The sequence below is a fragment of the Pristiophorus japonicus genome, chromosome 21 (assembly GCF_044704955.1).
Source record: "Pristiophorus japonicus isolate sPriJap1 chromosome 21, sPriJap1.hap1, whole genome shotgun sequence".
Lineage (NCBI taxonomy): Eukaryota > Metazoa > Chordata > Chondrichthyes > Pristiophoridae > Pristiophorus > Pristiophorus japonicus.
This window is the reverse complement of record NC_091997.1, coordinates 6,456,269-6,470,111: the sequence shown is the minus strand read 5'-3', so window position 1 is coordinate 6,470,111 and position 13,843 is coordinate 6,456,269. Positions and strand designations below refer to the sequence as shown.

Here is a 13,843-nt window from a genome sequence, read left to right as displayed (position 1 = left end):
TCCAGTATCTCATCCAAGTGGCCATTCTTTTGTGAGCGCCCCAAGCTGTTTGATTGTGAGGAACAATTGTAGTTCAGGTATACAGTTCCAGGTGTATACTTGCAGCAGGGGCTGCTGGATAATGATCAGCTATGGGAATCTTAGCTGATTTTTATTTCCCACTTCCTCCCCCACCCCAGAGCCTGTGGTACTCCAGGGCATGTTTTATTGCCCTCACTGGCTAACTGAGCAGAATTTAATTTCTCGCCATGACTCTTTGCAGAGCTCCTGACCTCAGCCTGCTCATTGTAGGGGAGTTGCCAAGTGGTGGGTACACACATGCACATCCAATACCTTTCAAGTGTGGATGATGTATGGCCCATTGCTAAAAAAGTCAACAACAACTTGCATTTATATCGCACCAGAAAGATCCCAAGGCGCTTCACAGGAAGGTTATCAAACAAAATTTGACACCAAGCCACATAATGAGATATTAGGCCAGATAGTCCAAAAGCTTGGTCAAAGAGGTAGATTTTAGGGAGCGTCTTAAAGGAGGAGAGAGATGTAGGGAGGCAATTCCAGAGCTTAGGGCCAAGGCACCTGAAAGCATAGCAGCCAAAGATGGAACGAGTAAAATCGGGGATGCATAAGAGGCCAGAATTAGAGGAGTTCAGAGATCTCGGAGAGTTGTAGGGCTGACGGCGGTTACAGAGATAAGGAGGGGGCGAGGTCATGGAGGGATTTAAAAACAAAGATGAGAATTTTTTAATTAAGGCATTGCTGGAGTGACAGCCAATGTAGGTCAGCGAGTTAGGATATGGGCAGCAGAGCTTTGGATGAAGGGTGCTAGATGGGAGGACGGCCAGGAGAGCATTGGAATAGACTAATCTATAGGTAACAGAGGTGTGGATGAGGTTTTCAGCAGCAGATGAGCTGAGGCAGGGGCGGTGTTGGGCGAAGTTACGGAGGTGGAAGTGAGCGGTCTTGGTGATCGATCGGAAGCTCATCTCTTGGTCAAATACGACACCAAGTTTACGAACGGTCTAGTTCTGTCTCAGATAGTTATCAGGGAGAGGGATAGAGTTGGTGACTAGGAGTTTGAGGCGGGGACCGAAGAGAATGGTTTCGGTCTTCCTTGGTTGGAGGAAATTTCTGCTCATCCAGTACTGGATGTCGGACCTGCTGTATGACGAATTAGAGACAGTGGAGGGGTCGAGAGAGGTAGTGTTGAGCTAGAGCTGGGTGTCATCAGCCTACAGGTGGAACCTGATGTGTTTTCAGATGATGTCGCCAAGGGGCAGTATGTAGATGAGAAATGGGCCAAGGATAGATCCTGGGGGGACTCCAGAGGGCTAATACTTTCAACAGTGCAAACATTGCCACGAACCTGCCTAATGGATCAACAGTGACATTCTTTATCTGGTGCAGAAACAAAATTGAGTGGAAAGCAAAAAGTGCTCAGTTGAATTATGTCAACCATTCCCCACAGCGTTTAATGTGATGGAGTATCTGTGAAAGACAAGGTGACCATCAGTACTCAGTGTTGTGATTTGTAGGAATCTCCACGCCCTGTCCCACAATTTTACACCATTTCTCTGCACTGAGACTGAGTGTTAGAATTCTCAATAATAACATTGTCAGCTTGTGTGGGTTGAAATCCCTGAAGGTTGGTACATAAGTAGAATTTACGGAAGAAATTCAGTTTTTGGTTTTTGGGATTAACCCCTGGAATCCGATTTGATGTCATTTCCAAAATTAGGTTTTTTTTGTTCTTCCATAATATCGTTTTCAATTATCAGTGCATTATAAAGACCCCAGCTTGAATAATGGTACCAGTTTTATTGTAAGTGTTCAAGATGTATAAGGCTGGTTCTGCAGTATATTTTATGCATGGATTTGTATTTTACACAGAATGCCATGGTGTCATTTAAAGAGCTGTGCGGTTTGACCCCTGCGGCGAACATGAAGCAATGTATTCTAACGTTGTCATCATGGTTACTGAACAGTGACAACACGGTGTTGGTGACACTGAACCTCAGCGAACAGTATCCTTCCATGGAGGCACAGGGTCCAGTTCCAGATCTTCTCAGGAAAGTTCTTGCGGCCTACGATACAGTGAGTCCATTCATTCAGTCTTACCTCAATTCCTTTCGATGTCCACCCAGTTCCTAAAGGACACAATTCCACAGCACAAATCGGCACACATTTCCCCTGAATTAACAATCATGCTCAGAGGTACAAGGGGGGAAATGGAACAATTCACACTGGTACAGTAGGGCCTGTTTTTCTCTGTTCCCCTGTAGCTCGCTGACCTACTTCTGCTTCTGTTTAAGTAATGCCTAGATTTCAAAATTCTCATCCTTATTTTCAAATCCCTCCACGGCCTTGCCCTTCCCTATCTCTGTAATCTCCTCTAGCCCCTCAACCCCCCCTCCCCCGAGATGTCTACACTCCTTTAATTCTGCCCTCCTGAGCATCCCTGATTCTAATCACTCAACCATTGGTGGCTGTGCCTTCTGTTGCCTAGGCCCCAGCTCTGGAATTCCCTGCCTAAATCTCTCTACCTCTCTTTCCTCCTTCAAGATGTTCCTTAAAACATGCCTCTTTGACCAAGCTTTTGGTCGCCTGCGCTAATTGCTACTTATGCGGCTTGGAGTCAAATTTTTATTGCATAATACTCCTGTGAAGCACCTTGGGATGTGTCACTACGTTAAAGGTGCTATATAAATACAAGTTGTTGTTGTTGATGTGAAAGTGAAGCCACATTGTCGTGGCTAAGGAAGAGGAGCTCGATCCTGCGTTTCACTGACCTGTAGCTGACTTGGGTCTGCATTTTGGCTGACTATAGAGTCAAATGGTCTTTCATTCCCCAGCACTGGCTAACCTTACAAAAGATTCATTGAGTTAGACTTCCCTTAACATGGGCTAGATATTTATCCAACAGCTTCACTGGTGCTGTGTTCGAGGAACAACCGTGCTCGTGTCCCAATGAAATTAAATCTTTCAGAGACAGCACGCTGCTTTCATTAATCGGAAATGCAAGGAATCCTCAGCATTTCTAATTGTTCCTGTGTTGTTTGGGACCTCCTGGGGTGTTGTAGAAAGTTAGTTAACGCTGAGCAGAAGGATGATGCAGAATAAAAGAATCAGGAAACCCAACCCTGTGAGTAGAGCAGCTCCCCGGGCCAACTAACTCCCTGTGGCTATCACCAAACATGTTGCCTTGACCTTGTAGCAGGCAGTGGCCCATTTTGTATGCACAGCCATGTACCAAATTAAATGCTGAAATCAGAATGTACAGTGACTTCACCAAGTAAGGAAAATTGTGAGCGAGCATTTTTTTTAATCACAATTTTGGATTTAAGAAAAAAGTGAAAGCTGTGTTTCATATGAAAGAATTATGAACAATATTAATAATCTCACCATTTCTGTTGATTTTTCTTGAAATATTTTAAACTATCCACTTTTATGTACATGCTTGAGACATTTCATTTTAATTTACAATTTATTAGCGGAGATAATAATTTGGATTGTTTAAAGGCGATATGGGATTACAAAGTTAAAGATTAATAAATCAAAAGTCATTACATTGAATAAAGCTACGAGTGAAATGAAAAGGGACATTGATTCAACACAGAGTTCAGCGAAATGAGGCCCTTTCTTCTTAGTGTTTAGATGATACTCTGGGAGTTTGTCACTGAGATTGTATATTGGCTTCAACTTTTACAATGCAGTCGCTGGAATTTTTCAAGCTGATTTATAGAGACTAAATGGCATCTGGTTTCCTGCTGTGTTACTTCAATAAAATAATTTCCCTGCGACTCCACCAATGGTTTAGCTGGTTAAGTCGGTGTGTAGCTGACTGAAGATGCTGTTGGCTGTAGATCACACTTACAAATACTGGTTGCAGATTGGTTGTGCACTATAAGGCCCCCCAGTATTTTCAAGGCAATTTCTTCACAGTCAGACGAGGTATCAAGATGTTTGTCCTGTTTGTACATGTACAGTTGTTCAAGGTTATTTCTAATCTGTTTTCAAAGTGGCATTCAAAGCAATTTGTTGTGGCATAAAAGATGGTCAGTCTATGGAAAAAATTTCAACATTTTAGAAAGATAGAGTTATGGGTCGATTGATATTCATGCATGTCTCCCCAGCGTTTAGGAGTCTTCTTCACACTTCTCGAGTCTTTAAGTCAATGTGCTCCTTGACCACTGCACAATATTTGGACATTCCATATTGCAGCTCTGTCTCAGTAGAACCTTTGGGAAAAGAGTTACAGTTAAATATTGAAAAACACAACACTTGAGATTTATAGGTGATTACTTTGTTACTTTTCTCCAAAAGATTGTAAATAATACATAATTCATTAGCCTGGCTTGTTTTTATGAGTAACACCCTACATCTATTGTGTTGGGAAGTCTCTGGTCTCATGCTCTTGGCAGGGAAAGTCTGGCAGGCCTTCCCTACTGCTTCTGATCATAGGACCATAACAATAGAGACTGTCAGGGTTTCGACCAGAAAGCTGCGATGCTTTGGCCAGGCTTAGAAGGTAAAAGCAGGGCGTAGAAAGCAGGGTGTTGTTCGTGGTTATTTAGCTTAAGTCAAGCAAGACCCACTGATGTCAGGAAGCATATTTGATATATTCTATTATTACATAAACATGATTGGAATTCAGTGATAAGGTAAGCTGTTTTGCATATTCACTTGTTAAGTAAAGCAACGTAAAGATTCATATCTGGTCTTGTTTTGCCAGGTGCTTTTTCAGTCCGCCTTTGAAAAGATTGGAGAAGATTGAGATCAGCTCCGGGTTGCGCTATCATGTAGGTAGATCTTGGGCACTGAGAGCCTGTAAAGGGCATGGGATCCACTTAAGGGAGTGACTGACGTCATTGATCCAGAGAAGGTTTCTGTGGCAGACCTGACTTATTATCAGGAGTTCAGGGAGGGAATTCCAGATTGTGTGACCGAGACAGCTGAAGGTATCATCGCCACTTGTGCAGTAAAGAAGTGGGATGCGCAAGAGGTTGGACTTAAAGGAACAGGGAGTTGGAGGGGGTGGAGTGTTATAGGGCTGGAGGAGGTTACAAAGATGGGGACACGCGGATATATGGAGATATTTAATCACAAGGATAGGAATTTTAATTTTGAGGCATTGGGAGATCGGGAGACAATGGATGTCAGCAAGGATGGTATGATGGGTAAGCGGTACAGGATGGATTGAAACATGCAGAGTTTTAGATCAGGTGAAGGTTATGGGAGGCCTGCCATAGGAGCACTAAAGTAATCAAAGCAAACATATGAAAGATATAAGAAACAAAGACATGAGTGATGTAAGGAAGAAAGGCATTTATGATCTAATAAATACAAGGAATTAAATGTGCACTGGGCACCTGGGATAATTGATTGATTATATCCTGGAATCCTTAAGGACAAGAGGGAAGAATTAGTAAGGCTCTGGTTAATAATTTTGAAGGACAGCAATTATTATCTTGATATTCAAAAAATGAGTGAGGCGTGAATTTGGAAATTACAGACCAGCCAGCCTAATGTTTGTAATGATGAAAATGCTCAAGAGTGTTGAGTTATCAATGCCCATCTATAGGGCACAGAGACAATAAGGCACAGTCTGCATAGATTTAGAATAGGTCATGCCTCACTAATCCATTGGACTTCTTTGGATAGCTAGCTAAAGTGCTGGATGAGAGCTCATCAGTGGGTTTTAATGAACTTAGATGTTCGGGGACACTTGATCAGTTTCCACATACAAAACTTGGTCGGAGCTCCTGCAACTAGTGGCAAATTAGCCAGCTAGAATGATATATGCAAGACAACTGGAAGCAAAATGTGATGATGTATGGGAAAAGTTGGCATAGCTTAGGAGAGTTCCACGCAATCACAGTCCTTCTAAGGAGCTGTCATTCCTAACCAGGACAAACTAAATTGAATGAACATACAATTGGAAGCTGGTTGCACATTTCATAAAGAGAATGAAAATAGCCACAAGGAAAAAAATAACTACAAGGAAGTGAATCATGAAAGGTTGCTCAGAAATATTGCTTGAGTTGCTCTCTGCTGAGTCATTTTTGAATATACAGAGACCCAGAAAAAAGCAGGGCTCCTTTATGGCTCCTTTTGTTCAAATTCTTTACAATTGTCTTCGAGGAGAACACATTCTCTAAGGCTACAACATTTTCTGATGCTAATCTATGCGGCAAGCAACAAATATTAAGGAGTTAATAGCATTCAAAAAGATATGAACCCACAAAAAAGCAGGGCTCCTTTATGGCTCCTTTTGTTCAAATTCTTTACAATTGTCTTCGAGGAGAACACATTCTCTAAGGCTACAACATTTTCTGATGCTAATCTATGCGGCAAGCAACAAATATTAAGGAGTTAATAGCATTCAAAAAGATATGAACCCACAAAAGACTTGGGCTAATGTCTAAAAGGAGAGAAGGATAGAAAGGCAGGCTTTTATATAGGGTTTCTCATATCAGGATGTCACAAAGTGCTTCACAGTCGATGAATTATATTTGAAAAATAGTCAATATTGTAGGCAAATGAGGCAGGTAATTTGCATACAAGCAGCAATGGGATAAATGAAAGCCAAATGCACCATCAGCAGTTTGTAAGTGAGAAGAGATTGTGGGATGAGGCGGGATTGGGATGTGAGAAAAAGGATTAGTTATGAGCACCCCGTCATCATCAGCATTGCTTTCAACTTCCCTCCTCGCGAAGGACTCTGTGACTGCCCCTCCAAATACTTCGAGAACTGCTTCCTCCAACTCCATGAGGTTCTAAAGACTGGCTTCCTCTCCACCAGTTTGCTGCTGCTACAGGCGGTTGTGTGCCATCTTTGCCTGCTAGAGAAAGGGGAGTGTGTCAGGTACTGTGGTGCAATGTGTTAGGGTGGTGTTCCTGCCATGGTTGAATAGCTGGCAGTGACTGCAAGGTGTGAGATTTGGGTGCGAGTCTTGCAGCAGTGGTAAGGGTGAAGTGAAGCTATGATTGTGAGGTATGATTGCTAGAGATTGTTGATAGTTGAGAGGGTGTGTGGTGCATTGAGCAGTGTGTGAGGCTGGTGGTGCAGATGGTGGGATTTGGCATTTGAAAATGCATTCACTCACCTTGACCACTCGTGTGAGGTCATTAAGCCTTTTACGGCATTATATCCGGGTCCTGGGGACAGCACTCATCGCAGTGACGGCTTGAGCGATGTCCTCGCACAGGCAACTGGTGTTCAGCTTGAAGGCCTCCTGCCCCCTTGCAGGTAGAGGATCTCATGGCACCTTTGTACCCCCAGGACCAAGACCTTCAGTGCCACATCCAAAAATCTCCAGGTTCTTTCCCTGGACTTTTGGGCTATGGCTCTGCTCATAATGATAATGAACAGTTTGCTGCTGCTCCTGGCTCCCGTGGGCCGCCCTGCCCTGTGTGAGACCACCACCGCAGGTCAGGGCTATAAATAGAGCTGGAGCGCCGGGCCCTGGAACATAGTGGGCGGAGGTGCGGCGAATGAGGGTACGGGGCCCAGAAGAGCCGAGGGCCCAGGGGCAGCACGGGCCCAGCCCACACTGCGATATGTGTGCGCACTAGGTCTGTGCAGCAGAGCAGGTCTCCAGTCGTCCTGGTTAACCCTTGCCACTGGATAAAGGTCTAGCTCTGTCAAGCCCGTCTGATGGCTGATGTGCAACGGTCACCACACGTTAAAAAAATCCACGCACAGGCTTCTTCCACCCCCTCGATTGGAGTTCAGGACTGGAACATCGGGTCCTTCATTGAAACATCTGTGAACTCTTGTGGAAGCAAGTCATCCTCGCTCGAGGGACCGCCTATGATGATGATGATGAAGTGCTTCTGCAACAGTGCAGTGTTAAGTAGTGCAGAGAGCCTAGACCAAACTTAATTGGCCAGTAGACTGCACCCGATACTGGCTCCCCTGTTCAGCGCTAAGCCAATCAGCAGCGATGTGACCAGCGCTGCAATCATTATAATCAGCAGGCAGCATGAATATTACGTGCAGCCTGCACCACTTTGAACGATGCCTGCGCCTGTTTTCGGATTTTTCCAATTTCTAGGCCACGTGTGTGAGAGAGAAAATCAACCATCATCAAGTTAAAGCAAGACACACCTCTCCAGTGAGGATACTATCAGGCTCACCGCCGCCCCCCCTCTTCCCTAACCTAAGGACATGAATAATCAGCCAAATCTCCTGCTATCCAATAACTCGTGCTGTGATGTCTGCAGGTATGGATGGGATTTTGCCCATCCATGATACTGCCATAACCTGTTGACACTCACTGCCTTGTCTCGTAAATAAAATCTGCAACTTGGGTGAGGCATTAGAGGTCTATTGGACCCTAGACCCTACAGCATGAATCATCTCTTTCAGCAAACAGGAGAAAATTGAGATGGGAGAATAGAAGGGGAAATAAGAACAAGAGAGATACACACACAGATACACGAATGGCGAATTTGTCTAGATGTGCAGTACTTTGGTACGGAGAGATCTGAATTCTGGCCCCAAACCAAAAGAAATGCTGGATGTGCAGTTGACCTACTGGGGTCACATCTGAAATGACCTGTCATGAGTCACTTCCTTCAAGTTATTTTCATTCTCTTTATAAAATAAGCAATCAGCTGCCAATTGTACGCTCGGTATATTTCGTTTGTTTTTGTTAGGAATGGCAATTCCTGAGAGGAACTGTGACACGTGCAGCTGAAAAAAATCTAAGTCAATTAAACAGATGCATTCTGCAAATTGTTTGCAGATATTCAGCAGGTCTGCTTATGCGTCACCCAGGCATACATTTTAATACCGAATAGGGCAGGACCTTGCGATATTGGCTGAAGAGTGATTTAATACTCAACAAATTTAGGCAACTGAGATGTTGCAGTAACGTGAAAAAGGTGAGCGGTTACTGCGATTTTTAGTTAATGAGTGTAGGATGTCTCATTATAAGCTCTGTGTCCTGCACTTAGGTGATTGGACCTCAGCTAGTTGTTGATGAGACTCAAGGGAGCAATGGGAGAAACTGTTTTACAGAGACCATACATACCATCGTACCAGGAAACATGTCTAGTGTTCCACCGAAAGCCACCATAATTGTTCTTATATTCCTAAAGGTGCTGCACCTCTACACGGGGGCAACTGCACTGTGCAGAATGTGCTTCATTAAAGTATTTTGTTCAAGAATTAGCAGTCCTGCCACATTTACACTGTGTGCAGTTTTGGTAAACAAAAAGTGTTCATTTATGGCCTCCAAAACAAGCACAATTAATATGCACTAAAGAGCGCTTTGCTATATTTTTATTATTTCCCCATTACTCCAATATTTTATTTAATTTCTTATGGCTTGAAACTATTTTTCGAAACTTGCGCCTCATTTAGGGAAAAGTGAAATTGACACAAGTGGGAGCCACTTGAGCCTCTTGCATCATTAACAATTGGTATGTTATTGTGCTGCTTTTAGAAATGAAATACCATTGGAATTCCAGTTTGGCATGCTGGTACACAGACAGCTGCACCTTTTGAATTCTGCTAGGTCCCCATTTTATAGATACAACTTAAGCAAGGAGATTGCACATAGGAACAGGAGTAGTCCATTCAGCCCTCAAGCCTGTTCCGCCATTCAATGAGATCATGAAACATAGAAACATAGAAAATAGGTGCAGGAGTAGGCCATTCGGCCCTTCGAGCCTGCACCACCATTCAATATGATCATGGCTGATCATGCAACTTCAGTACCCCACTCCTGCCTTCTCTCCATACCCCTTGATCCCTTTAGCCGTAAGGGCCACATCTAACTCCCTTTTGAATATATCTAATAAACTGGACTCAACAACTTTCTGTGGTAGAGAATTCCACAGGTTCACAATTCTCTGCGTGAAAAAGTTTCTCCTCATCTTGGTCCTAAATGGCTTACCCCTTACCCTTAGATTGTGACCCCTGGTTTTGGACTTCCCCAACATCGGGAACATTCTTCCTGCATCTAACCTGTCCAATCCAGTCAGAGTTTTATATGCTTCTATGAGATCCCCTCTCATTCTTCTAAATTCCAGTGAATCCATGCTGACTTGGACCAATCCTATCACTACTTTCCAAATGCGTTGCTATTACATCTTCAATAATTGATTCCAGCATTTTCCTCACTACCGACGTCAGGCTAACCAGTCTATAATTCCCTGTTTTCTCTTTCCCTCCTTTTTTTAAAAACTGGGGTTACATTAGCTACCCTCCAATCCATAGGAACTGATCCAGAGTCCATGGAATTTTGGAAAATGACCACCAATGCATCTACTATTTCTAGGGCCAATTCCTTAATTACTCTGGGATGCAGATTATCAGGCCCTGGGGATTTATCGGCCTTCAATCCCATCATAGAAAGTATTAAACTTGTATTAAGCTTGTATTAAACTTGACTGGTTTATAGATTTCAGTTATGTCTCCAGAGTTTTAAAAAAAACTGTATTAGAGTTCTGTTTTCCATATTCTAATTGAGAATCTCCCCAGAATATAGTAATTTTAAAAAATTTAAGCTTTCCTAATTTTGATGACCACATCCTCTTAAAGTGCTTCAGTATTGCTGCACTGGTTTGTGGCGGAGGTGCGACAGATGAGGATACAGGGCCCAGAAGAGGCGAGGGCCCAGCCCACACTGCGATATGTGAGCGCACTAGGTCCGTGCAGCAGAGCTGGTCTCCAGTCGTCCTGGTTAATCCTTGCCACTGGACCAAGACCTAGCTCTGTCAAGCCTGTGTAGGTGTGCTGGCCATCACACATTAAAAAAAATCCACGCGCAGGCATATCTTCCACCCCTTTAGCTGGAGTTCAGGACTGGAACATCGGGTCCTTCATTGAAACATCTGTGAAGTCATCCTCATTCGAGGGATCGCCTATGATGATGATGATGATGGATAATCTGTACAACTCCATTTTAACCCACCTTTATTCCATATCCCTTGATACTCTTGCCTAACATAAATCTATTCACCTTAGTCTGCAAAATTTCAATTGACCCAATATCCACAGTCTTTAGGGGAAGCAAGCTCTGCATTTCCATTGCCCTTTGTGTGAAAGCATGCTTCCTGATTTCAATCCTAAATGTTCTAGCTGTAATGTTAAGATTATGCCCTCTTGTTCTGGATTCCCACACCAGAGAAAGTTTTTTCTGTATCTACCCTATTGAATTCCCTTAATCATTTTAAATACCTTGATGAGATCATTTCTCGACCTTCTAAACTCGAGGGAATACACGCCAAGTTTACACAATCTGTCCTCAGTCCTCTCACCACATGTTGCTTTCCTCCAGAAGCCTTTACTATCTGACCTCACCTCTCACCTCTGGGCAGCTGAGTCCTGAGAAAGGACCTGCTGCAGGCTGCATGTCTTGTATTGTTGCAAGAACAGCCAGGCTCTAGCTGTGTTCTGCCAGTATGTGTGGGCATCTGAAGGGGAGATTAGGAGGGCACACATGTGCTACTGTCCCGTGAGACGATATCATGGCTGTGCATATTTTCCAGGGCACTGGCTAATGTATATTTTTTGTTGGCACTGCAGGGCCGAGGTCTGTACCAAGGTCACAGCTATGTGATTTGTGATGGCATTCACCATTTGGCAGCAGCGGCTGCTGCTCATTCCAACCAGTGGTTTAAAAAAACAGCAACTAAATCGGTGTAAACCTCTCCGTCTCTCGACTGTCTTTCGGATAAGACGTTAAACCGAGGCCCTGTCTGCTCTCTCAGATGGGCATACAAGATCCCATGGCACTATTTCAAGGCTAGGGGAGTTATCCCCGATGTCCTGGCCAATATTTATCCCTCAATCAACATAACAAAAAAACAGTTTAATTGGTCATTATCACATTGCTGTTTGTGGGAGCTTGCTTGTGCGTAAATTGGCTGCCACGTTTCTCATATTACAATAGTGACTACACTCCAAAAGTACTTAATTGGCTGTAAAGAGCATTATGTCCAGTGGTAATGAAAGGTGCTATATAAATGCAAGTCTTTCTTTTTCTTCTTCTCTTTCTCCTCCTTTAAGATGTTTCTTAAAACCTATCTCTTTGACCAAGCTTTTGGTCACCTGTTCTAATATCTCCTTATGTGGATTGGTGTCAAATGTTGCCAATTGCTCCTATGAAGCACCTTGGGACATTTTTCTACGTTCAAGGTACTATATAAATGCTAGTTGTTGTTGTTGTTGTTGTGTTGCTCCACGTAAGACAGGAGTTGTTTGTTCTTTACCCACAAAGTTCAGGAGCTTGCAGAACCAGTGAGGCCACCAACTACTTTCCATTTCCCTGAAGTTTCATGGAGATCAGATTTATGGGTTTTCATTTATTAAACATAGAAACATAAAAATTTACAGCGCAGAAGGAGGCCATTCCGGCCCATCGTGTCCACACCGGCCGACAAAGAGCCGCCCGGCCCTTGGTCAGCAGCCCTAAAGGTTACATACAAACCCATGAACAATGACGGAAAGGCAAAGAGTACCCAGCCTAACCATTCTGCCCCACACGACTGCAACATCCCTTATACTAAAAACATCTATACTCCACCCCAACCGGAGCCATGTGATCTCCTGGGAGAGGCAAAAAACAGATAAAAACCCAGGCCAATTTAGGGAGAAAAAAATCTGGGAAAATTCCTCTCCGACCCATCCAGGCGATCGACACTAGTCCAGGAGATTAAGACATATAATCATTATTCTATTAAGACTGACTTATTAATCATCGCAGCTACTTTGATCCAACTTGTGCAGCTAATTAGGAAATGCCTTAGAATTCTGAGAAAATTTACGTTTGGTCTTTATGCTACTTGTATAATTGTGGTACCGTTAGGATTAGGTTATTAATCAACTGTGATAATTTTGCATTTATATATGCTAATTAATTTTAATTACAAAATATATTTTCCTCAAATCTGCACGTGTTGGTCCAGTCATTTTTGGGAATGGTGTACTGTGATGCATTATTTCCGAAAACGGTTTTACACTTCACTCTGGTATCAAGCAAAATCCTATTTAAATAAATACACATTTTACATACATTATTTAATTGATTTTAAGATTACTAGCAGGTTACCCATGGCGTTGCTCATAGTTTGCAGGTTAATGGGCCATAATTTGCTGTCGCAGGGCATCGAAGGGGTATGACATTAGGCTTGGCCTTGCATGTTCAGGTTTAAAATCATTTTACGTGGCATGTTGCTGAAAGTGCGAACTGATAACGTCACAGCGAGGGAAATTGAGCATCTAACCTTGAGTGAACAGGGAAAGCAATTGGGCATCTCCTTACCCAATCAGATTGAAGCATTGTAAAATTAACAGATCAAGGACTGAGAAGGAAGTGTAAATTAGAGTGGGTGAATTCAATGTCAAATCAGGTACAGAAAGAGAGAAAAAGAAAGATTGGATTAAGAGAGAGAGAAAAAAGAGACAAAGGACAAGTTTAAAAAAATAACATTACATTTAAAATTTTACATTTTTAAAATCTCCAACAATTAAAACCTGACAGAATGAGACACCACACTTGTAATAGTTAATTTTCAGTGGCAGAGAAGTTGATTGGCAATAATTGACACTTATCACGTCGCTAAAAGAGTACTTAGACTTGAAATGATTAATTTGTCTTTCTGTGGCGGGTTTAGTTCGTATCTACCGTTCAAATACAGCAGCTTCACGCCCTTCAATGCGTTTCAATGGCAAGGCAGGCAGCGAGATGCCATTTTCGCAAAGCTAACAGTGGAACAGCGCAACTCGGACAGCAATGTTTGGATTTTTGAGTTTAACCGCGCATCTGCCCCTCACTTGAAGTTGCTGCACCATTTACGAATAAGTAATCGTGACCGTCATTAGCTTCAC

At 43.0% G+C, this 13,843-nt stretch overlaps 1 protein-coding gene across 2 annotated transcripts in view; it reads left to right on the top strand.

The window, feature by feature from the left end:
- The window catches only part of LOC139233790 (inactive phospholipase C-like protein 2), a 210,509-nt gene that overhangs the window by 146,964 nt on the left and 49,702 nt on the right, over nt 1–13,843 (top strand). The window contains exons 3-4 of one of the 2 annotated variants that reach the window (XM_070864318.1): nt 1,891–2,094; nt 4,733–4,799. In XM_070864318.1, the coding sequence (XP_070720419.1) occupies nt 1,891–2,094; nt 4,733–4,774 (246 nt within the window). In that variant the 3' untranslated portion in view covers nt 4,775–4,799. Of the gene's footprint in view, nt 1–1,890; nt 2,095–4,732; nt 4,800–13,843 lie in introns of those variants that run through there. The other variant, XM_070864317.1, reaches the window with a different exon arrangement.